Source organism: Abramis brama (assembly GCF_963993115.1).
Source record: "Abramis brama genome assembly, chromosome: 16".
Taxonomy (NCBI): Eukaryota; Metazoa; Chordata; class Actinopteri; order Cypriniformes; family Leuciscidae; genus Abramis; species Abramis brama.
Window position 1 is genome coordinate 1,168,345 of NC_139978.1, and position 11,756 is coordinate 1,180,100.

Here is an 11,756-nt window from a genome sequence, read left to right on the forward strand (position 1 = left end):
TTCTGTACTCAGCTACAAGACCATCTGCCCAAATTCGGATTAGAGCTCCTTTGTCAGCTAACACACTTTCGGAATCATCCACTATTCCACTGTACGTTACCGCTACCTGACAGAACCTCTCAGTATATTCACTCACAGTTTCTTCTTTCTCTTGTACACAGCTAGTAACTCTCGACCAATCGATTTTGGGTCCTAAGATATTCTTTAGGATTTTCAAAACACCTTCTCTCAAATCGCCTTTACTGACATGTTGCAGTTCGGAAGTAACAGCAGACTCAAAATTGTTGAATTCAGATTCAGTTAGAATTTGTGACATCAGCTGTGTGACTTCCGGCAACGACATGTCGTAAAGATGCATTTTGCTGAACAATGCTCTTCTAAATTCAGAAAAATTTGTGCGTGCTGAGGGTAAACTCTGGGAGAGTCTATCTATATCCTTAGGACCTAAAGATGTTTTGGCAACCGTTTGTATTTGGACAACAGAAGAGTTCGGAGTAACACTTTCAGTTCCCTGAGATCTTCTCCTAGCCCCACAAACCTGCACTGAATCTACAGGCTGATCAGTTGCTGATTGGATGGCTACATTTGTTTCAACGAAAGCTTTTAAGTCAGGATAATTGTTATCAGGCTGACTAACTTCTTCCACATCAGTTTTTTCTGCATCTTTGTTGCGGTTTACTTTCTTAGTCAACGAAGATACTCTAGCACGGAGCTCTTTGATCTGTTTCTCTAGCTCAGAGTTGCGCTTAGACTGTTCTGTAGCTAGGGTTAAACTGAATTCTCTGTGACAGAAGATAATGCCTTTGACACTGTTCTTGCGAATACTTTCTCCTAGTACCTTTTTACAATCTTCGATTGACCAAACTTTGCCTGGATCAATGCTAAATTTCTTTGTTAAATTAAATCTGACTTCCTCAGTCACGATTGAGTCCATGTGCTCTGATAACAAAGACTTGAATTCACTATCTGTCCAAAAAGGTGTAATCTGTCTAGTACTTTTCCTAAACATTTTGTGAATTTCTGTTACCACAAACAAAACACTAAAAAAAAAACCTTCTCTCTACTGTCTTGCAAACAGAGGGTACAATCTTATTAGCACATGAGGCTAAATCTAATTCTAAAGCTAATTCTCTAGCTTACAGATAGGTCTTCTCTAGCAAGAGCATACACACAATATTAACATGTAACTGTTAATCTTCCCTGTCAACAACAGGGGGTAAATTTCATCTCTAAAAGAAAATTTTTTTAGAGGCTCATCTTTAGTTAACCAAACTCTACAGCTGTTTGTTAACTACTTCTCTGAACGGCGCAGAGGAAAACATTTCTACTGGTCTGCATTGGTTCTTTTAATGGAGTGAAACTCACCGAGTCTTTCATTTGTAGAGAAAGATTCCGTCTGGAAAATTCAGTCTGAGATCTTTTTGGAGCTTGAAGTTTTCAATCTGGATTCAGAAAATTCAGTCTGGAACTCAGTCAGCTTTGTTGAGATCTTTGAGCTTGAAGTTTCAAGATGCAGTTCTTTGAGCTTAAAATTCTTTGAGTTTCCTTCTTCTCCATCCGGCTCACGGCACCATCTGTTGTAAAGTTTTCTTTGTTCGAAGCAGAGACCAGTGAGACAGTCGGGATCGCGTTCAACAGAAGTTATTCTTTATTGAGAACTCCGCTGTACGCGGCTGTAGAAACTTCCAACATGATCTGACTGAGGGAACTTTACATGGTATCTTATAGGCCATTCAGTGGGCTATCCTTAAAGGTGCTGAACTTACACACAGCCTTAGAGATGACTACTGAATCTAATCATCTAAAGACAATAGAGGCAATTACCCCCAACTGAGATAATGGTACCCCCCAAATTGTATAAACAACAAATGGTCACGAGAGCTAAGACTATGTAACCTTCACACACACAGTTCAACACTTAGTTGGAAGATCAAAGACTAACAAAACCCCTGACTATTACAAGGTTTAGACAGCTGACTTAAAGCTGACTTGCATTAAAGAGTAAATTAAATTTTAATCCTTCACTACCATGAATGAAACTAAGAATTGTACATCTTTACAGTGATAAATAAACCGCGCTTCTGTTTCCAAATGAACCAAACTTCCGGTTGCAATGAAATGACTTCCGGACACACTGAAAATGTTTGTGCTCTCTCACACGCGCGAATGTTTGAAAAGTGCAGTCTTTGTGCAGGTACAACAGTACGTGGGCGATTACAGGGTATATGCAAAGAGTTTCTATGTAACCGCATGTCTTTTATATATATGCACATATATATAGTGTTTCACATGTACGCGCAAGTGTTGCACATATATGGGCAAGTGTTTCAGTGTGTATCGCAAGTGTTTCACATATATGGGCAAGTGTTTCAGTGTGTATCGCAAGTGTTTCAGTGTGTAGCACAAGTGTTTCAGTGTGTATCGTAAGTTTTCAATGTGTATTGCAAGTGTTTCAGTGGGTTTCGTCTCAAACGGCCTCTCATAGAAACCAGCTCAATTTTTATCCACCCGTCCAAACCCATTTTTGCCCGCAAAATAGATTGCAAAACCGCCCAATCTGGCAACCCTGCCTCAGAAAAAGCGCGAAAAACGGGCTTTCCTGTCCTCTCAGCCGCTGTACTGCAGTAGCGTGCACTCTTCAAATGCACACGCAAATGCGGCGGAGCGCGCTGTAGGCCTATATCACTTCACTATATATAAAGCACAAAATAAACTACAAGCATCCCAGCTAACAGGGAACGTTCTTAGAACATTGGCTAACGTTCTCTGAAAGTTCTCTAAAAGTTATCAAAAACGTTCTTGCTGTAATGTTATTATAACGTTGTGCCAACGTTATATGTCATTGATAAACGTTCTAAAAACGTTAGCATTAAAACATTATTCTTACGTTGTTAGTGGAACAGTTTAAAAACGTTATTATGTTTAAAAATATATATTAAGATAAACGTTCTCTCAAAGTTACCAAAGTAACGTTGTGCCAACATGTCATTGATAAACGTTTTAAAAACGTTATTATGTTAAAAATATATATATTAGTCATTACAAATTAGTTTTTTATTCTGCAAATCAACTTCAGAAACATAATTTGTAAATCCAGTGACACAACTAATGACACAATGCACTGACATTATTTAACTATTTCATTAAAATATTTTTTTATGGTCAGAATAAAAAATCCCAGAATATAAAAGAATTATGTACAGGAAAATAGCAGTATTCATTTAAGTTGAGTGCATTTTGCTTGTTGTATGAATTAGACACTTTTATCACAATGCTGATTAACTTAGATAAAAGTTCTCTCAGAGTTACCAAAGTAACGTTGTGCCAACATGTCATTGATAAACGTTCTAAAAACGTTAGCATCGTTATTCTTACTTGTTAGTGGAACGTTTTAAAAACGTTACTAAATTAAAACAAATATTAGTAATTACAAATTAGTCATACAGCTTTTATCTTCTGCAAAACAACTTCAGAAACATAATTTGTATATACAGTGACACAATACACTGAATTTTTTTTTTTTGGGTTAAAATATTTATTAAAATATTATTATTAGTTTAGAAAAAAATCCCAGATATAAAATAATTATTTATTCAACAGGAAATAATTCAAAAAGTACAGTCAATTATAAATTTGGTTTTAAAAATAAATAAATAATTACAACTAGCGTTTTTAATAACTTTTGCAATTACAGTCAAAGAGAAAACAGGGAATGTGTTATATCCATAGACTGTAGTTTTATCTGATCATTCCCCAAATCCGAACGACCTATTACCTAAGATGGGTGTGGTTTTGCAGCGCACGGCACGACCCGTCAATCAAACACAGCGCTGCGTCAGCGGGACAAGATGTCGGACACGGAGACGACAGCTTTTAGGTAAGTTGAATTTTGCGTGTTGTATGAAATCAGTGCTAATTAACTTAGTTTTGCAGCAGTTGCTACTGTTTTAATAAAGTTAACTAGATCAACAGTTTGCATGAACTGTCTTGAGTAACGTAAGTTAAACTGCTCCCGCAATCCACAGAGCAGTTAACAACACACAAATATGTAGTTAAAACTGAAGAATAAACGCGAAATTACATTGATGTCTTTATTTAGATTCACCCTTTCCAGTGTCCTTGTTCGCCTTTTCAATATAGCTAAACTGATTTTAATTTGAACGCGTTCTTGAGATTCAAAAGTTAATCGGCTAACGTTAGCTCAATTAGCTTAGCTATGGTCCGGGTATTTCCCCCTCCAGTTATCTGTTTCATGTGTCAAGTTCGTCATATTGAAATCTGTAACTTATTTGTAATTTTATCGTGTAAGTTGTCCACAGTGTTTGCAGTTTTACAGGTTATAACAAGCTCCTATGTGACATTTAAAAAAGGAAGGATATCCCCAGGCTCCTCTTAAATTTGATATTTGGATCGAGCACTTGACAACAGTAATGGACCCTTTTCACAGACTGTAATTATGCGTTTTAACAACCATCAGTATCGTAAATTGTCCTAATTTATAATATACAGTGTATGGAAGGCCATATTTTCAATTCCTCCAGGCAGCTATTTTTGGGGAAGTACTAACGTTATCTATTTGAATTGGGGAATACTGAAATCTCAAAAACTGCTTAACAAACTCTGTTAAATAACATATTGAGAACAACACTGTTTGCCTCTCTTGCTCAAATTGCGTTAAAATTTGTATTTTTGGCTTGGTGCAGCAGTTGTAGGCGCGAGTTTCTATGGTAACCTGCGCCTCTGGCGTTGCAGTGATGCAGAGCCGTTGAAAGAGAGTTGCGCACAACTTTGATCTTGTGGTCACGTGGTTCATGTAGCTCTCAAAAGAGAGCCTAAGTCATGGGACCTTAAACGAGAACTCCGGTCAATTTTAACATTGAGCTCATTTTTTTGTACATTTGGAGTGCTGTCAATACAGAGAACAACGACAAAAATCGGTGTTGCCTACACCATGTTATCCTCTTTTTAAAATTTGCACCCTGTTGACTTTATATAATGTATACATTATAAATGCAGTTTCATAGATTTGAGGAATTACAGTTTTTCTCAGTCGCTTTGGTGCATTTCTCATCTTTTCTCTTCAACCTCCACAACATTTAATCATTTGTGCACATCATAGTAGCAGTTTCTCATTCCTTCCAACAAATTGCAAATGCTTTTGGACATGCATCAATTGCTTTCATACAACTCTCTGCTGTTATATAACATTATCATTTGCTTATGTCATGTCAGTCAAAATTAACTATACTTGTGAATGCTGAATAGTCATTCCATATAAAACTAATAGTCCTCATTTCATTGCTTGAGTCATTACATACAAAAATGTTGAACTAGTTGTCAAAATCTGTCAAGCAAGTTTTACACATTTTTTTAAATCTTTTTTTTTTTCCTGAATTGAACAATTTCTCTCAGCTGAATCTCAGCTTTCACTGATGAGGAACGTCTGGATGTGCATGAATGATTACAGTACTATGTATGTTGTATGTTCAGTTCCAATATGTTCTGCAATATTGTGTACAGTTGTGCTCAGCTCTACCCAAAGGGCGTTTATGTTTGTTGTAAATAAGGGTGTATTTTTTTCTTTTGCACAATGTTGTGAACAAATTAGAATTGCAAAGAGCATATGCAGTAAAAATGTGAAACATACATATTCAGTGTCTTGTACTCAGTTACCTCACTAAATACAGTAATGTGTAACTTTACTGTATTTTTCAAATGGCTGTGCAAATAGTATATAGTGCTGTCTTGAGCATTTTCTGTGTCACCAAGATCTGACTTTTTTTTGCATTGGAAAACATTTTACAGAGTAAAACTGTCATAATGAAAACATGTCAAAGCCATTTGACTATCTTGTTCATAAACGATGGTGTCAGGACTTTTCATCTTGATGACACTGACACTGTCATTGACATGAATACTTGCGTTTGAGGAATGAGCTCTCCATTTTGAGCAAGTGACATGCTTTTGCAGGTTATCAACTAGGTTTTGCAGTTTGTACTAATTGTTTTGAGAACTGCATTAACTGTTGTGCAAATGTAAATAGTGATGTGAGAAATGCACCAAAGCGACTGAGAAAAACTGTAATAACTACGGGGGCAAATACATTTTCACGCCGGCCCAGTTGGTATTGGAGAACTTTTTTTGTTTCAATAAATAAGATTGTCATTTATAAACTGTACTTTGTGTTTACTCAGGTTGCCTTTGTTTTATGTTAGGTTTTAATTTCTAAATCATTTTAGTATGAGATGGGGGCAAATACTTTTTCACTGCATTATATGATCATATCACTGTATTGTCTTCTCTTCACTGTAATCTGGTGTTTTAATGTATTTTTGTTCAATTCTAGGAGGAGCTCAATACAGCACTGAAGTCCTTACAGGAGAAACTTCAACACAATGAAAAACTGAAAGCAGAGTTTGAGAAAACAGTTCAACACATCAAGGTGAGGAAACAGAAACGAGAGTCATTTTCATTACAGCTGTTGGATCACTATATACAGTTATGATTTGATATAATAGATTCCAGTTTATTATTTCTGTAAATGACTAGCAGCAATCTGCTTCTGGGTCCGTTTTATGTCGGGTATCCGAGTTAATCTTGGATATTAATGATGTGTGTCGATTGAGATGATTGAAGTGAATGTGCTTTGATTTCAGTCTCAAGCTGAGCACACAGAGCGTCAGATTAAACAGCAGTTTGAGAAGCTTCATCAGTTTCTCAGAGATGAAGAAGAAGCTACAGTCACTGCACTGAGGGAGGAAGAGGAGCAGAAGAAGCAGAGGATGAAGGAGAAGCTGGAGGAGATGAACACACACATCTCAGCTCTTTCACACACAATCAAAGACATGGAGGAGATGATGAAAGCCAATGACGTCTGCTTTCTGAAGGTCTGATTTCAGATCATTGGTTGATTGATTGATGATTGATTGAGTTCTTGATGATAAATGGTGTGTTTGTTCTGCAGGAGTTTCCAGTCTCAATGGAAAGGTGAGTGATCTGCTCCTGTCTCTGGTCTCTCTGGTTCTGATCCAAAGCCACTGCAGTTCTGACTCCTGAATGTTCTTCCAGAGTCCAGAGCTCACAGCCGGATCCACAGATGGCTTCTGGAGCTTTGATTCATGTGCCACGATACTTGGGCAACCTGCCGTTCAGAGTCTGGAAGAAGATGCAGGACATCGTCCAAAACAGTGAGTCTGACAGCAGGAGATCTGAGCTGGACATGATGGATGGGTGGAGAGTTAGAGGCTCTTCATGACAGAGATAGATAGATAGATAGATAGATAGATAGATAGATAGATAGACAGACAGACAGACAGACAGACAGATAGATAGATAGATAGATAGATGGACATATAGATAAATACTAGGGCTGCACGATTAATCGCAATAAAACCGCACGTGATTTGGCAAAGGCTGCGATTATTTTATGCGCAGCTTGTCAGTGGAGTGCGGCTGATTGGTAGTAAATACTGCCAGAGGGCGCTCTCATGCAAACACGATAAATATGCCCCGCCGCAGAAGTACAATAATGCGCATCATTCCAGGAAATCCCTATCGCTGTAACTGAATAAACCAAGGGGGTAATCTATCAGCCGGAAACTGAAGCTTCCCCGGGCGCCGCCATTGATTAGCAGACCATCTCCTGCTGTTAGCATTCCATTGACTCCCATTCATTTTGGCGTCACTTTGACAGTGAATAACTTTACATCTGAGGCGTTTAAAGACTCCATTTGTCCATTATTTATTTCTAAAGAAACATGAAAATGTATAAAAGGCTCCATTACCTTGTATCTTACGTTATGGCCCCGTAGATGCAGTTTTTGTAAAAATAGGCTAATGATTGCGTCATAACCACGCGACTCTCTCGCACAGTAGAGAGATTACCGTATGGACAGGAGGAGAAGCTCGTGGGCAATCGGGGGGACGTGGAGGCAAAATGACAAAATAATTAATCAGAATACTTAGCAAAAGTGTCTCCTGCTCCAGCTCATGGACAGCTCCTACTCACACTCTCCGTCTCTGCAAGATTCGGAAGGGAATGATTCAGATTTCTCTCGGCACAGCTACTAGAAGACAGACGGGTTGCTCACGTCACATCTACGTCGTTGAGCTCAGTTTGAGTCTGCGCAGTCGCTCAGCCATCAGGAAGAAGAGCTTCTAATTGACTTCACTTTTCTCCATTGAATCCAATGGGGTCGCTGTGTCCATTTCTTTTACTGTCTATGTAATAAACAGAAGATTGAAACGCTTTGATTAAACATGACTTATAAATACATGACTGCCTTATTCTGTGTAAGAAGCACATCATCTCACAGAAGGAGGAGCTCAACTGTCATTATGAAGTGAGTTTGGAGTAAATGCATGTTATTAAATGTTGTCTGATGTTGGACAAGATGTTCATAAATGCTTCTCATGTTTTGGAAAGATGTTTGACACGTGTTGTTTTTTCAAATGCACGTTATAAGAGACTGAAACTCACAGTGCTTTCAGATGGAGCAGCGTTTACAGAGCCGTACATCAATGACAAACTGCGCAAACAAAAAAAATCGCAGCCTTTGCAATTTTAAAATCACGATAAGCCATCTCGATTTAAGTGCGATTACATGTAAATTGCGATTAATTTTTCAGTCCTAATAGATAGATAGATATAGATAGATAGATAGGTAGATAGATAGGTAGATAGATTGACATATAGATAGATAGATAGATAGATAGATAGATAGATAGATAGATAGATAGATAGATTGACATAGATAGATAGATTGACATATAGATAGATAGATAGATAGATAGATAGATAGATTGACATATAGATAGATAGATAGATAGATAGATAGATAGATAGATAGATAGATAGATTGACATATAGATAGATAGATAGATAGATAGATAGATAGATAGATAGATTGACATAGATAGATTGACATATAGATAGATAGATAGATAGATTGACATATAGATAGATAGATAGATTGACATATAGATAGATAGATAGATAGATAGATAGATTGACATATAGATAGATAGATGTTACCATGCTGCTTGCGTGTTTTAGCAAGATGCTAACATGATGTTAGCATAATCAACATGTTGTTAGCATTGTGCTAACATGATTGGCATGCTTCTGTGTTTTAGTTAGCATTTTTGAAGTTTTAACACTTAACTAATTGCTATTAACATGTAGCTATTCACTGCTAGCATGTGTAGCATGTTCTGTTTGCTAGCATTAGTCAAAGGAGCCAACCACCATGTCTCTACGATGTTCTGGTGCAGAGTTATAGGTCTTGCTGAACAGTTGCTAGGGTACTCTGTTTAGTTGCTAGGGAGTGGCTTGGCAGCTGCCAATGATGTTACTTCAAAGGCTGTTTGCCAGTATGAATGATATAAACCAACCGCAACTCCTCTATGACATTCAGATTACAAGATATCCCTCTTTGGATTTGGGTTGCTAGGGTGCTCGACAATGGTTGCTAGGGCGTGGCTAGGAAGTGTTGAAGGTGATTCATGATTGTAAGTCAAACACAACAGACAGTCATAATAAACTAATTTAAAACAAAACACAGACTATAAGAGCCAATAAAATGAAGATGATCAGATGCTGAAGATCAGACACACACTTACAGTTCTTCATCTACAGCATAAATCTCAACAGATCTCCGTGATTTATTGTTATTTAACTTTCCCAAAGTATCAGTTTCTCTTGATGGACACAAATGTCTGAATCTCATATTTAATGTTTGTAGTTGATGCCGTTAAATGCTGATGATAAAAACGAGTGTGAAACTAATAACAGCACTGACAGTGATCAGAGGAAAATGTGTTTGATCAACAGGACGAGTGTCATAATTCATAATAATCTGTGTTGGGTTCACTCTTGATCATTATATGAAGATCAGAATAAAAGCATCTGTTGATTGTGTCTCATCAGCTCCTGTGATTCTGGATCCAAACACGGCTCATCCACGTCTCGTCCTGTCTGATGATCTGACCAGTGTGAGAAACAGCAGGAACTATCAACCTCTTCCTGATAATCCAGAGAGATTTGACCGGACTCTCTGGGTTCTGGGTTCAGAGGGTTTTAACTCAGGGACACACTGCTGGGATGTGGAGGTTAAAGAGAGTTCAGACTGGAGTCTTGGAGTAACTTCAGAGGACCAGAGGAAGGGATATTTTTTCTTCGGCATTGATTATAAAGGGAACACTGATTTCTTCGACACTGATGTCTGGAGTGTGTGGTATCATCATAATCAGTGCGCTATAGATTCTGGTTTTCGTGTTGAACAGAAGCTTGATCGTGTGAGAGTGAATCTGGACTATGACGGAGGAACGGTGTCGTTCTCTGATCCTGTAACTAACACACATCTACACACATTCACAACCACCTTCACTCACACACTCTTTCCATTCTTCTGGTGTTATGACTCTCTGAGGATCTTACCGGTCAATAGTCAGTAAACGTCACTCCTGTAGATCTGGATCTTCCAGCTTTCATCATGTTTTCAATATTTAATCCATATCACATGAGTAAGAGTGCTGTTGATCTGAATATCAGTACGGTGGCTGTGATTGGGCCATGATGATCACATGACTGATATCCAGCACTACAGCAACACTCAGATCAATAAACAAGAAGTTTTCATTTATATTCCACTTCACACAATTAGACGATTAGAGACCGTTTTAGCATTCATGTTTTCAGGATAATTGACATTTACCCGATTATTTCAGTCAATGTGTGTTTATTAATTTCTTAACTTTTTTGCATCATAATTATATAATGATTATATACCATATTTTTTTATTGTATTACATCAAATCACTGAAGCAGTAAATTCTGCACATTCTCAGTGTTTGTTCAACATGAGACTAAATGAATAATTATTTCAGTTATAGAGGAGAAATGATCATTTGTTCATTGGAATTAATGGATGTAAAAGGTTCTTGCTGATAATCTTGTGTTTTAAATAAATAAATAATATGTGATTATGTGATTTAATGCTCAGAGTGAAAGATTAAATGTTTGGGATGATAATTAGGGTTTAAGTCATGGAAACAATACTTTACAGACGTAACATGTTTATTTTACCTTTCTTTCTGCCTTTATTGGAAACTCCTTCAGTCTTCCTTCGTTTGACAGACGCACATCTGTAGTTTTGACGAGCGGCAGAGATTTTTAAGGCGCTGTTTTCCTCATCCATTTCAAACAACACGTTATTATATATTATTAAATTGTATACAAACAATTATTTTTTATGATTTTTTTGTACTTCATTATAAAGACTATTTAGATCAATACTTGATCCAGCAATATTCAGAAACGGGTGCAGCTATTAGGATATTTTTCTGCTTAAAGTCCACATGAAATCAAAATTGACCATATTTACTTTGTTGGCCTAAATTGATCGTTTTGTGGTGAACAATTCATCCATGCAAGTCAATCCACACAAACAAAATTTTTGGCTTCATAATCTTTAATCAAAATCTGAAAATGCCCCTCCCCTCTGCATTGGAGGACCTTCCCTGATGACGTAGGTTTGAGGACTTGGGTTGGAAAACGCTTAACCACTCCCCTCAAACCGTTAGTCTGTTATGAGCGAGAGATGGAGAGGAGGAGCGCTAGAGTAAAACCCTGCCCTCTGTTCAATATTCCTTTTCACTGGGAAATACGTCACAACACTGGAGAAAAGTCGTTTGCAACTTCCGGTTCACGCGGACTTTAACTTTTTTTAGATTATAAAAAACAGACAAAATTACAA

General features: G+C 37.4%; 1 protein-coding gene across 1 annotated transcript; it reads left to right on the forward strand.

Annotated features, from left to right (window-relative positions):
- Window positions 1–6,845: 6,845 nt before the first annotated feature.
- LOC311066416 (E3 ubiquitin-protein ligase TRIM69-like) lies at window positions 6,846–10,983 on the forward strand (the record flags this gene model as incomplete). The annotated part of the gene is made up of 4 exons (XM_084087602.1): window positions 6,846–6,887; window positions 6,965–6,987; window positions 7,069–7,187; window positions 9,929–10,983. 4 exons carry the CDS (start codon window positions 6,846–6,848, stop codon window positions 10,453–10,455), a joined length of 711 nt encoding a protein of 236 aa, XP_083943728.1. The 3' UTR covers window positions 10,456–10,983.
- Between the last annotated feature and the right edge of the window lie 773 nt (window positions 10,984–11,756).